The sequence below is a fragment of the Capronia epimyces genome (genome assembly GCF_000585565.1).
Source record: "Capronia epimyces CBS 606.96 chromosome Unknown aczIQ-supercont1.11, whole genome shotgun sequence".
Classification (NCBI taxonomy): domain Eukaryota; kingdom Fungi; phylum Ascomycota; class Eurotiomycetes; order Chaetothyriales; family Herpotrichiellaceae; genus Capronia; species Capronia epimyces.
The window spans coordinates 444,272-457,222 of NW_006912914.1; the positions used below are offsets into that span (position 1 = coordinate 444,272).

The window sequence follows — 12,951 nt, forward strand, 5'->3', positions numbered from 1 at the left end:
TGTACTGGGTGTACTGGGTGTACTGGGTGTACTGGGTGTACTGGGTGTACTGGGGGTGCTGGGGATACTGGGGGTACTGGGGATACTGGGTGTACTGGGAGTATTGGAGGTACGGGAGTGTAGCTACTTACAATACATACCAAGCCGCTAGCCTGGTGTGAGTGGCAGCAGCCCAGAATTGGTAGATGCACGAGATACACTCTTCGGCGGCCTTGAAACAACGCATCGTCGCGATGCTCTCTGCGGTCGCGGCCGCGGCGTGCGATGGAGATGAAAGTCCGGAGCCGGAGCCATCTTGGGCCCATCGGATCAAAAACGGCCGGTACATGATGATGCGCAGCAGGCGGAACCGCCACCGGCCAATGGCATGGCCGAGTAGAAATCCCTTGGGGAGCGGGAGATCGGCGTCGCAGTAGTATGAGGGGAGACTGGCCAGCCAGCCTTGGATCAGGTCGTCATCCAATGAAATGAGTTCGGCTGCCGAGGGGACAGGGTTGGAAATCAGGCGATTGTAGATTCGCATGGTGCGAAGATGGTAGAGCGACTGGGTGCGGATGTAGGTGTATAGTGTCGCCTCATTTGCCTCGGGTGGCACTGTGGTCGAGCCGGGAGCGAGGTCCTGTTCATGGATGTTCAAAGGGAAGGCAGTTTCAACCCCGACCTGTGGCCAGTTCAACGGCCGACCGTACGTGATGGTTGCCCCGACATCCAACACACAGAGTGACCACCAAACTCGTCGGCGCATTTCCTTCTTGAAGGGAGCAGTCTGCCAACCATGAAAGTCCTTGTGGAGGCCAAGTGAGATGGCCAGCCGGAGAGCGATGCCTCCATAATTGTAGCCGCTGTTGGGTCGGTTCCTCTTTTGCAGATAGTTGGCCGCCATTGCAAACGCCTGGACGAGGCTGAGACTGCCCGTCTCCAACGACTCGATCGTGAGGTTCGCTTTGACGGCATTGAACAGAGTGATGTGCGTGTCGTCGGAACAGGCCGTCGACACGAAGGAGCCAAGGGCCGCCACGAGATTGGCCAGAATATGCCATGTGCTTCCGCTTGGACGGCCATGGAGTCTCGAGTATTGTTCCCGGAACGTCGGCTCGTGCAGGATGGGAAACGTGGGGTGGTACAGGGCAAAGTAGGCGTCGACAAGATTGTCCAGCACTGCTCGGGTGATCAGAGGCCGCGTCTGAAGCCATGACAAGGAGGCTGAATATTCGTCTGGCCGGTTCTTGAACAGTTCCTCTAGGCTTCTGCGTCGTTCTCTCTTCAGTTCTGGTCTGTCAGCCCCTCCATCCGTCGAAGTGCCCATCCAGATCAGGCGCAGAAGCGCCGCCCCTGAAACGGAGCCTAGAAAGCCCGTGTTCGAATCATCGGCCGTCAGTGTGGCCATGCCATCGGTGATTTTGGGTATGTCGGCATCAGCATCACCTTCGAAGGCTGGACTGTCGCCGCCGGGATCGACAAGAGGCCAAGACGGTTCCCGCTCATCCCATTCGAAGTCGTCATCAGCTGTGGGGAGGCTTTCAAAGGAAAGAGGGGTGGTGCCTTGCACATCGTTGTTTGATGACGAGGCGGGTTGTAGAAAGCCGAACTCGGATGTCTGGCCTGACTCGCGGCCATGGGAGGAGGTTTCGTTACTAGATGGAGCGCCGGCGGCGGATGAAGTGCTTGCCGGGGCAGGCCCAACAAGGCTGTCCGCCGGGCCTTGCTGGCTGGAATAGCCCTCCACGGTCCTAGATACATTGACCAGGGGCCTCGGGAGGACATTGGCCCCACTAGTAACACCGTGAGCCAGCATTTGAGCCAGCTCGGCATCGGTGAAGAATGTTCTTAACAAGGCTTCAGCCTTTTCCAGCCGCTCTTCGACTTCGGTGAGATGTCTGGATTGCAGGTCAGACATCAGACATCAGACATAGCCGGGGTAATCAATGCGGCGCAACGGCCAGTACAAGTACAGGGAGCTCACTTTCTGGTCAGAGACGACCGGCTATGTTTGTCATACAGACAATGCCGATTGTATCTCTGACAGATCGAGCACACGGGCATCTTTCCGTCGCATTTGCCTTTGCGCCGCCGGCATTCCCGGCAGGATTGACCGGCGCTGGTCGGGTTCCGATCAGTCTTGGGAGGTTCAGCCATGTTATCTCTCTTCGATCTTGAAGGGAATTGAGGGGGAGGAAATGGAGATGGAACATCAACCGTGGCCTCGCGGTTTCTGAGCGATCACTGGCAGTTCTCGCATGGTCAGCCTGATGATGACTGCATTCCCGTCCAACTTCCCGCTTGATCTGGTCGATTGAGTCTCTTAAGCGATATCCCCGAAACCAACATGGACGTGTTCAAGTTCTGCATGTCGCCGGCCAAGGCTGCGAAAAATGGGCCACGTGATGGGGCGACTCGACTTATGCACGTGATCCAACATCACGTGGCTGCCTTGTCCAATACGGTGCATCCTTTTGTGTCTAACCGCAGCTTGGACAAATTCCGGTGGGCCATTGAGCTGCCAGTACGCTGCGACTGCGTTCTTCATTCTGCCCGTTTGGGACAGTTAAACACTGGCAGCTGACGCCTATCTCAACCTCCCGAAACCACATCGTTGGATACCCCCCGGCGCCCTCAAGATGACGAATCAAAACAATATGAACAATTTGACAACCCTCATCAAAAGGTTCGTGTAGTCTCATCTCTCCTGTCCTGTACCCACGTCCTCCGCCGCATCTGGCACATGTCACCCTCAGCATTGAAACATATGCATCTGACCTCTCTGCCGTGCTAGACTCGAAGCTGCCACTTCACGACTTGAAGACATTGCCACTTCGATAGACGGGCCTGGCACCACCACCACAAACGGACTGGTTGGTGCTGTGGTCACTCCGTCCGCTACTGCTGCTACCCCTGAACCGGTCGCTCCTCCGCCTGAGCCTCTCCCCAAGTCCGTGGAAGCCTTTGACAAGATCATTGAGGAGGACCTGTCCGCCTTCGTGAAGGCTGCCGAGAAGATCGGAGGCCTTGTGGAAGAACAGGTGGGCCGGACCGAACTGGAAGGGAAGGGAAACCCGTACTGACCTTGATCAGGCCAAAGCCGCCGACGATGCATTTAAAGCCGAACGGACCTACCTACTCGTGGCCACGAAAGCCAAAAAGCCCGATCCACAGCCCCCGGAACTCATGACCGAGCTTCATCGGTACACCTCGGCCGTCGATGAGATTCGAGAGGCCAATCGTCCATCTCCCCTGTTTGTCCATCTGAGCGCCGTGTCCGAAGGCATTGTCGCCTTAGGGTGGATCGTGGAGAAGAGACCGGGGGATTTCGTGACGGATACCCTGGGAGGAGCCCAGTACTATGGCAATAAGATCCTGAAAGAATACAAGGAGAAGTATGGCTGACTAGGCGACATCTATTGCTGCGGTGACTGACCAGGCATGCAGGGACCGAACTCATGTGGAGTACATCCAAGCCTACTACAAGATATTCCGCTCGCTCGCTTCATATGTAAAAGAATACTTCCCCACCGGTCTCACATGGAACAACAAGGACGGCATCGATGCTGTTGAAGCCCTCAAGCAGGTGCAATCCGGTTCGGGCACTGCCAAAGCAGCAGGGCCTCCGCCCCCTCCTCCACCTCCGCCTTTGCCGAAGTTTGACGACGATGACGCTCCTGCCCCTCCGCTTCCGCCCGCCGGCGGTGCTGGGCAAGCCGGTGACATGTCGGCTGTTTTCAACCAACTGAATCAAGGATCGGCCGTCACGGCGGGGTTGAGAAAAGTCGACAAGTCGGAGATGACCCACAAGAATCCGTCTTTGCGAACAGGGTCGAAAGTGCCTCAACGGTCCTCGTCCCAGACTTCGGTGTCGTCCGCCGGACGTGGCAAATCACCGTTGCCAAACAAGAAACCCGACAGCATGCGGGCCAAGAAGCCCGGTCGAAAAGAACTGGACGGCACCAAATGGATTGTTGAGAATTTCGAAAACACCCAATCGGAAGTGATTGAGATCAACGCGGAACTCAACCAGAGCATCCTGATCTCGAAATGCAACAAGTGTGTACTGAAGGTCAACGGCAAGGCCAATGCTATCTCCATCGACAACTCGGCTGGATTGTCGATCCTGATCGATTCGCTTGTGTCGAGTTTGGATGTCATCAAAGCCACCAAATTCCAAGTGCAGGTCGACGGCGTTGTGCCGACCATTCTGCTGGATCAAGTGGACGGTGCGCAGATCTACCTGTCCAACAAAAGTCTAGGAACCGAAATGTTCACCAGCAAAAGCAGTGCAGTCAACGTGGTGTTGCCTCCGAAAGACGACGCGGACGACGACAGCAAGGAGATAGCATTCCCTGAACAAATCCGGAGTGTGATCAAGAACGGCAGTCTTGTCAGCGAGATTGTTGAGCATGCCGGTTGAAGAGTGAGATGTTACAGAATGTACTATATCGATACTCTTCATCTTCAATGTGTAATATGCCATTAGCGATGGTGTTTGTGTTTAGTTTTGTAGATGCCAATGGACATTTTGCCAGGTTGAGGCTTGAGTCTAGTCCATACAGTCGGACAGAGATCTACCTATAGATACACGAGTGGGCAGAAACGTTAATTGATCTCGGCTTGACCTCGACCTCGACCTCTGACCTACCTCTGACCTACCTCTAACCTCTCGAGCAACTGAACATGATTCCAGATATAGAGAAGTCCGTAAGGTAGTCAGGAGTCAGTTCTCCATACAACGCCAGCCGTGCACTACCTGATCAAGTAGTTGCAACACGGAGTATCTGATTCAAGTAATAGTTGCTTCACCAATCGGATCCCTGGTGCCTTGCTACTTGCGATGAATAAGGGTAACGGGTACATGAATAAGCCCCTTCCTTCCGGCGCCTCACCTCGTCTAGCAATAGGGATGCTGGATAGGGTTAGGGTTAGGGTTAGGGTTAGGGTCTAGGAAGTCTAGTGCTGGTTCCCATCGGCGCAGCTTACTCACAGACAAGGCTAAGGCTAGACCTAGACCTAACTGAAGCAACGCTCGCCAGCAAGCAAGCATTTAGTTAATAGCGGTCGACCACAATGGACTCTATTCGGCATGATTAACTGTCCGTGTCCGTTGAGGTGAGGCCTTTTTCCTTGCCCGCCATTGACATTGAGATTACGTTGGATGCGTCATCTTGTCCACGGCCACGGCCACGACAGTTAGGGTCTGTCCGAGGGAGGCAGCCCACGGCCACGACAGTAGGATCTGTCCTAGGAAGGGAGGCAGGCCTCCGCGGAGGTGAGACGGCTCTTATCTATAAAGAGCAGTGTAGGCGCTTCTTGTTCTTGTTCTTGTTTTGTTTTTTCCTACTTACTCGACAACCAACCTATTCTCATGGGATGAAGACACCTGAAGTAAACTAGCAGAGCAACCTCTCAAGAACAAACCAAAGAAAAGACTAAAAGGGCAAAAGACCAAGACCACTACTGAAGACAACATCAAAAGCTACCAGCCTCCCCAATCCAAATCCATATCCACAACAATGTCTTCAGAGCAAGGCTCAAAGGCAAAAGACGCCTCGGCGACGCCAGTAAAAGGTCAATCGTACGAGTCACAAAAGGCATGGAAGGACGTCCAGCGGTTCCTGCCCAAGCGGCTCCATTTCACCCCCGAGCACCACCCGGTGGAAGAGTGGTGGATGAACCGGGGACACACGCTCCACCTGGACCGCTGGCGCAACCCGTCGGCCAAGGTGCGGGTCATCATGCACCACGGAGTAGGCACCAACGGGCGGCAGATGAGCATGATCCTCGGGGTCCCGCTGCACACGGCGGGATTGGAGCTGGTCGCCATCGACATGCCGGGCTACGGCTGCACGACGGCAGCCCCGGGCGTGACCTACTCCTATGACGACTGGGTCGACATTGCCAGCGATTTCATCGACCACGAGCTGGAGCTCGACTCGCGGCCGATCGTGCTGTACGGCCTCAGTGCCGGCGGCATGCTGACCTACCACGCGGCGGCGCTGAACAAGAACAAGAAGGTGGCAGGCATCGTGGGCATGACCTTCCTCGACCAACGCATCCAGCAGGTGTCGGACGAGACGACGCGCAACCTCTTGATCGCCCGCGTCGGCATGCCCCTGGCCAAGCTGCTGCAGCATGTGCCACTGGCCAAGGCCCTCTCGATGCCCATGTGGCTCGCCAGCAAGATGTCCGCCCTGGCCAACGACCCGGCTGCCCTGCGCGTCCTGCTGGCCGACCGCACCTCAGGCGGCTCGTGGCAGTCGATGCGCTTCCTGGCCTCCTATTCGACCTACCAACCGGCCGTCGAGCCCGAGCACTTTGACGTCTGTCCCGTCTTGCTGACCCAGCCGGCCGAGGATCGCTGGACCCCGCTGCATCTGAGTGAGCTGTTCCTCCGTAACATCACAAAGGTGCCCGTCAAGACCGTCATCTTGGAAAATGCCGGTCACTATCCGCTCGAGGAGCCCGGCTTGCAGCAGATGAGTGATGCCATCCTTGAGTTCGTGACCAAGTTGTCACCGGTTTGATTTAGTTTCATATATATATATATATGTGTGTGTGTGTGTGTGTGTGTGTGTGTGTATTTATATATATATTTCGGCGGTTGGTGGTGGTGGTGGTGATGATTACGATGGTGGTGATGGTGATGATAAGCTGGATTTCAAGACTTAATAGTCGAGGATTGCCCTTTTTCCTACGCCCGAGGTCTTCCGAACAGTCTGGGAACGGGAACGGGAACGGGAACGGGCACCAGAGTTGACTAGGTAGGTATTGGTATCCTAAAAAAAGAAAAGAAAAAAGGAAAAAGAAAAATGCTGGTTCCTGGGTATATAAAAAACAAAAGGACGAACAAACAGGACTGACCCTTTCGGTTTATCCCTTTTCCACTAATGGCCATCTACTCTGCTAGAGACTGTCCGGCGAGGAAGACCAAGAAGAAGGAGTGTGCAGCAGCGTCGTCGTCGTCGTCGTCGTCGTCGATCCTGTTCCCCACCGGGATTCGAAAAGCTTGAGGGAATTTTGGAGCTGTGAATCATCCAGAGTAGCACTGGCAAATTGGCTGTGATGATGGTGATGATGATGGTGACGGTGGTCCAGTGCAGCCCGAACAATATACAAACAACTCGGGGGGAGCTGGTCAATTTGGTCCCATGAAAGATGTTGGTGCGAGGCCGTAATATCTATGACGATATTGGTAACTGTGTCCAGCGCTGAGCGGGAAGAATTGTTGCTGCTGCTGCTGCTGCTGCTGTTTTTGTTGTTGTTGTTCTTGTTGCTGTTGCTGTTGTTGCTGTTCTTGTTGCCTAGGTGGTCGTGGTGGTCGAGGATATGTTCATGGAGTAGAAACAATGAACGGATCGTCAGAGCAATTGCAACACAGTAATAATGGCCAACCCAGTCATCATCGTCATCGTCCTTGTCAGTTTGCTGCATCAGAATGGTGAGGAAGGACTGTAACATCTTGTCGCATTCCTCGAGATACACTCGTTTTGTATTCGTGGCGTCATTGTCGTCGACGTCGATAGCCCCGGCCATGTGTCCAGCTGGAGACAGCCTTGTGCTTTGGATCAGGCGATCCAGGAGCCATGCGGCTTGGGCAGCGCGGCCGAAGCTGTCAACTTGGACTGGTTGTGGACTGGCCAGGGCGTCGACCAGGAATCCTCCCACCGTTGGTGTGCCACCACCACCATCACCACCACCACTATCCAGAGACTCTACCAACTTGGGTAGAGGAATATCAGGGTCGGGCATCACCGACGCCAGCGGCGGCGGTCGATCCATAACGAGTGGCATTTCACACAAGAAGGTTCTAAAATGACAATGACATATCAGGGTCAGGGATCTTTATCTTGGTAAAGAATCACCATGGCAAGGGGAAGAAGGGGGGAAAAACAAGAAAGAAAGAACAAATATCGTATCAAAATCAAGTGTGTATACAGTACATACCGTTCACAGATGAGGATTCCCCACCAGATATTGATCTCTTCTTGTTCTTGTTCTTCGTCTTTCGATGATGAGAAGCGATGAGGCCTGGAGGAGGATGAGGAGAGGGAGGACGAGGAGGATCCACTTGGGTACTGTAACTGAGCCAGATGCGCCATACGGGCATAGTTCCCTATCGAAACAAAGGCCTGTTCGGGCCGCCCACTGGCATACTCGTACACGGCCAGTAGCACGCCGGCCTGGATGAGATGGGTTGTGGAGGGTGTACTACTCCCGAAGGCATGCAGTGCTTGTGCCTGTGCCAGAAGGGACTTGATGGCCAGGTAGAGCTTCGTACGATCGATTTGTTGTGGCAGCGGCCGCCGCCGCCGTCGCCGCCATAGATGATGATCAGCTAACTTAGCGGCTGGGTGATCTACCGACTCGTCCCCAACCAGCAGAAGCGCCATGGTTAGCAAGAGTAGGGCAAATTCGGCTCTGGGGCGGCGGCGGCGGAGGCGGGTGGTATCATCATCACCACCGAAGGAGATGAGATGGGTGTGGAATCGGCGGCGTGAGATGATGGGGACGACGGAGTGAATGCCCCCTTGGAAGTATCCTACGCTGATCTCGTCGAGATACATGCCCGTGGCCTCGAGTAGGCCCAGGACCTGGTCGCACAACAGCGTGCCAGGCTCCGGCGCTGACCGCGACGGCGGCCGCCGCAGCAGTGCATCAAAGCCGCCTCCGCCGACGACCGGGTTCCTATTACTCTGGAAAGGACTGTCCTGCTCGGCGAACGATGGTGCTACCGGGGCCGGGGGGTTGTTGACAAGGCTAACAAGACCTCCTCCTCCTCCTACCGTAAAGGTCGATGGACGGGAGGTCTGACGATGGGGGCGGTGATGATGATGATAATGGTAGACACACGGTATATCATGGCTAGAAGAAGCAGCAGCAGATTAGGTCTATGCATATAGACTTTTAAGTGGAAAGGGAATCATACTCGGTACAGTAACGACAACGGGGCAGCGCTTTGTCGCATCGTTTCTTGCGTGCCTTGCAGTTTGCGCACACGTTGGCCGCTTTGGATGGGTTGTCGGCCGCCACCATCATGTTACGGCGGCCTCTTAAGTTTCGGGTTGAGAGGGGAGATATTGGAGTGAGTCTTCAGTCTTCTAACATGATTGATTGATTGATTGATAATCGAGAAACTGGCTAGCACAGCCAACGCCCGGGTCCCAGGAGGGCCACAGCCTTACAGCCCTGCGCCGCTTAACGGAGTTAGTCGTCGATTACCCTTCCGTCCCAATCCAATCCAATCACAATCCAATTGTCTCATTCTAGTGGATGTATCCGTATCCGGATTACTAGCGGCGGCCGCCGATTGTATACTGTCGGCCGCCATCAAACCCTATCATGGTATGCCATGGCATGGATGCGATCTGTTTAAATGAACATGCCATGTTTTGCCTCCTCCTGCTTACATATCTAAACATTCACTCATGATGGTCTCGAGAAATAAAGGTAGGTATATATAAGTGTGCATTGCAATCAAGCAACCCAAACATAGATTCAATATTACACTCCGCAAGTTCTACCCATCTCTTATCTGCCCAAGCGACTCCTGCCTGTCCTTGATCAACCACAGTCATGACGACCCCGACGGCTGCTGCCATCGACTCCAGCAGCATCTTCCGCGTGGATGGCATTGTGGCCGTCATCACCGGCGGTGGCAGCGGGATTGGCCTGACCATGGCGCGAGCTCTGGCTGGCAACGGCGCACACAAGGTCTACCTGCTGGGTCGTCGGCTGGCGGTGCTCGAGGCGGCGGCGGCCGAGTTCCCCGGCATCCTGGTGGCCCAACAGTGCGATGTCACGTCCAAGGAGGACCTCCAGGCGGCCGTGGATCGCGTCAAGGCCGAGGTCGGCTATGTCAACTTGGTGGTGGCCAACTCGGGCACCATTGGACCCCCCGTGCGCTTCAACCCGGCCGCCTCTGTGGCCGAATTGCGCCAAAGCCTCTTCACCGACTACCCGACCCAAGGCATGACCGACGCCCTCCATCTCAACATCACCGCCGCCTTCTTCACCATGATGGCTTTTCTCGAATTGCTCGACGCCGGCACCCAGAACGCCCTCCGCGGCGGCTTCGGCCGGCCCATCCACGACAACAGCGATGTGCCGTCCATCCAGAGCCAAGTCATCTTCACCACCAGTATCACGGCCTTCAGCCGCCACTGGTCCTCGTCTCCGCCCTATCTGGCCAGCAAAGTCGCCGTCATGCAGATCACCAAGCATGCCAGCACCCAGCTGGCCAGGTTTAGCATTCGCGTCAACGCCATTGCTCCCGGTAGTAAGTTTTTTTTTCTTTCTTTTTCTCCTTCTGAATGCGGTTGGCAAGAACCTTGACTGACTTCCCCGGAAAAAGTCTATCCGTCAGAACTGGCCTCGGTGCTTATTCAGTCCCGCAAACCCGAGGAAGAGCCTGTTGATGACCAGCGTTTCATCCCCGCCCGCCGTTTCGGAGGCGACGAGGAAATGGCCGGGGCAATTCTGTATTTGAGCAGTCGCGCCGGCAGTTACTCGAATGGATTGATCCTCGTCACCGATGGCGGCCGTTTGTCAGTCATGAGCAGCACATACTAGATACAGAGACTTGTTAGTTGAGGGCATGAAATAGTCAAATTGACAAATTCGCCCTCTTCCTGACGCGCATGAATCGAATTGCCATGCCAGTCGCCAACCACAGTATACTTGGCTCCAATGATCATGGCATTTGAGCGGCTGGAGTGGTTGTGCTGGAAAGCGAACACGAGACGATGAGGAACTATGAGGCCCTGAGTGGGCGTGAGGACACTGGGACAGTGGTGAGAGGAACTGGAGTTGCAGGTTCATCTAGTACCGACACTAGTACCGACACTAGTCCTGCAAATCGCCTAGCTTCAAGGGTTTTAGCAGCCAAGATTTCCCGCCCCGCAGAGATTTTTGGATGTTCCTGCAGTGTCGTACTACTAGTACGTCCTGCCCATTGTTGCGGGCATTTGATTTTGCTCTGGGAGAAAGTCCAGCAAACTCTTCCAAGCTGTTCACGGGCACGGGCATATACAATTTCCAAGTGTCCTGTTGCACCTGTTTCCATTCCGCTACGTAATTGGTGTCTGTCTGGTTCGAACATTGCGGTCTTCTGCGTTCATTCAAGCGCTGTGCCACCGGCCTCAAGCACGCGACTTCTTTGGCAACCCTCGACCTGAACCTGCAGCAGTCTAGCTGTTCCTCATCGAGATGTCTGTCGAAGAAGCGGTGACAGATGCGCTGCAGACTCCGGTCGACCAAAATGCACAGGCAGCGGAAGACGCCAAAGCCCTGTTAGCGGAGTTGCAAGGCGAGACCGAGAACGAGACCAAGACCCAGGAAGAGTCGACGGGAACAAATGGCACCACCGAGTCCAAAGCGGCTGAAGGGGAAACGACTACAACAGAGTCCAAGAGCAAAACCGAGACAGAAAATTCTGCCGCAAAGAGAGATACCTCAGACAAGTTCCGGGACCGTCGAGATCGGTCTGAGTTCAGTGGTCGGGGCCGCGGTCGCGGTGGCCAGAATGGCCATGGCTCTCGCAACTACCGGGATAACATCAAATCGGACGTGACTCTGCAAGAAACAAGCAGCGACCCGGTTGCCATCCGTAAACAGGTACTGCCCATCTGATGAGACCTAGGTGAATTGAGGAGCTGATTGATTTTCTCAGGTCGAGTTTTATTTCTCCGACTCTAACCTTCCCCACGACAAGTTCCTCCTCTCGAAAGTTGGCGGAAGCCAGAACAATCCTGTCGAGCTGACAGTCATACATTCATTCAAACGCATGCGACATTTCCAGCCCTTCGAGGCGATTGTCGAGGCCCTGCGAGAATCGAAAATTCTCGAACTCACCGACGATGACACCTCTGTTCGACGCAGAGAGCCACTGCCGGAGAGTCTCAACAACGGGCCCGATCCCAACGCAGTCCGAATCTTTGAAGACCGTGCTATGCCACGCACTGTCTACGCAAAAGGATTCGGCGAGGAAGTCCCAAGCACTCAGTTTGACATTGAAGCTTTCTTCGCTCCATATGGCCCCACCAATGCCGTCCGTCTACGACGTACTGAAGACAAGATATTCAAGAGCAGTGTCTTTGTAGAGTTCGAGACGGAGGAATTGGCTCAAGCGTTTCTCGACCTGGACCCCAAGCCCAAATTCAAGGGCAAGGATCTTCAGATCATGAGCAAGAAGGAGTATTGCGACAAAAAGGTGGAAGACATCAAAGCAGGGAAGATCAGACCCAACAACAAGCATGAGAGGAACCGCAGAAATGATCGCGGTGGCCGGGATGGAAAGCGGAAGCGCGACGAGGAGGATTCCAGAGATTGGAGAACACGCAGAGATGAAGACCGAAAGCAAGGCTTCCGGGATGATAAGAAACGTGGTAATCGAGACCGTGATTTCAAGGGAGGCCGGGGCGGCCGAAACAATGGACCTGAGAAAAACGACAGGTAAGTTTCTGCTTCTCGGTCGAGCGAGTGGCGAGGGCAAGGCTAATCCGTTGACAGAGGGATTCCAACCGTCAAGTCATCAGCACAGGATACCCCGAAACCCAGCCGTGACAGCGGACGGGACGACGCACTCGCCAAAGCAAAAGCTGCCGTTGAGGCTGAGACCAAGAAAGACGTGGAGAAACAGCAGGCCGCGGTTAATGTTGAGACGACGGATGCAGAAGCCACCGCTGGAAAGAAGCGAGCGAGAGAAGACGATGGGGGTGAGGCTGAGGCTGAGCGGGAAGTGAAGAAAGTGGATTCCAAGACCGACTCATAGCCGGCGACGGTCCGACGATGGGTTTGATGGTTTCTTTCCCTCGGACCCGCGCCGATGGGACGACTGCAGCAATTCAGAGCTGCCACAATCTGCTCGCATGGTTTGATCATGAGAGCTGTATCATCATCACCCACTCTCGTTACATTGCTTTTCCGAGCATGCGGATCTCAATGAATACCCAATGCCTCAAATCT

The 12,951-nt window shown here is 54.8% G+C and overlaps 6 protein-coding genes across 6 annotated transcripts; 4 read left to right on the forward strand and 2 right to left on the reverse strand.

Annotated features, from left to right (window-relative positions):
- Positions 1–127: 127 nt before the first annotated feature.
- Positions 128–2,136, reverse strand: A1O3_10208 (uncharacterized protein; the record flags this gene model as incomplete). The annotated part of the gene is made up of 2 exons (XM_007740298.1): positions 128–1,877; positions 1,964–2,136. The coding sequence occupies 2 exons, from the start codon at positions 2,134–2,136 to the stop codon at positions 128–130; spliced, it is 1,923 nt and encodes a 640-aa protein (XP_007738488.1).
- Positions 2,137–2,618: 482 nt separating this feature from the next.
- On the forward strand, positions 2,619–4,402 carry A1O3_10209 (uncharacterized protein; the record flags this gene model as incomplete). The annotated part of the gene is made up of 4 exons (XM_007740299.1): positions 2,619–2,665; positions 2,774–3,020; positions 3,073–3,374; positions 3,427–4,402. The coding sequence occupies 4 exons, from the start codon at positions 2,619–2,621 to the stop codon at positions 4,400–4,402; spliced, it is 1,572 nt and encodes a 523-aa protein (XP_007738489.1).
- A 1,099-nt stretch (positions 4,403–5,501) lies between these two features.
- Positions 5,502–6,512, forward strand: A1O3_10210 (uncharacterized protein; the record flags this gene model as incomplete). Its single annotated transcript, XM_007740300.1, has 1 exon — positions 5,502–6,512. The coding sequence occupies one exon, from the start codon at positions 5,502–5,504 to the stop codon at positions 6,510–6,512; it is 1,011 nt and encodes a 336-aa protein (XP_007738490.1).
- Positions 6,513–6,883: 371 nt separating this feature from the next.
- On the reverse strand, positions 6,884–8,848 carry A1O3_10211 (uncharacterized protein; the record flags this gene model as incomplete). The annotated part of the gene is made up of 4 exons (XM_007740301.1): positions 6,884–7,011; positions 7,107–7,795; positions 7,933–8,691; positions 8,772–8,848. 4 exons carry the CDS (start codon positions 8,846–8,848, stop codon positions 6,884–6,886), a joined length of 1,653 nt encoding a protein of 550 aa, XP_007738491.1.
- Positions 8,849–9,561: 713 nt separating this feature from the next.
- Positions 9,562–10,557, forward strand: A1O3_10212 (uncharacterized protein; the record flags this gene model as incomplete). Its single annotated transcript, XM_007740302.1, has 2 exons — positions 9,562–10,264; positions 10,340–10,557. The coding sequence occupies 2 exons, from the start codon at positions 9,562–9,564 to the stop codon at positions 10,555–10,557; spliced, it is 921 nt and encodes a 306-aa protein (XP_007738492.1).
- Positions 10,558–11,193: 636 nt separating this feature from the next.
- Positions 11,194–12,757, forward strand: A1O3_10213 (lupus La protein; the record flags this gene model as incomplete). Its single annotated transcript, XM_007740303.1, has 3 exons — positions 11,194–11,601; positions 11,657–12,438; positions 12,496–12,757. The coding sequence occupies 3 exons, from the start codon at positions 11,194–11,196 to the stop codon at positions 12,755–12,757; spliced, it is 1,452 nt and encodes a 483-aa protein (XP_007738493.1).
- Between the last annotated feature and the right edge of the window lie 194 nt (positions 12,758–12,951).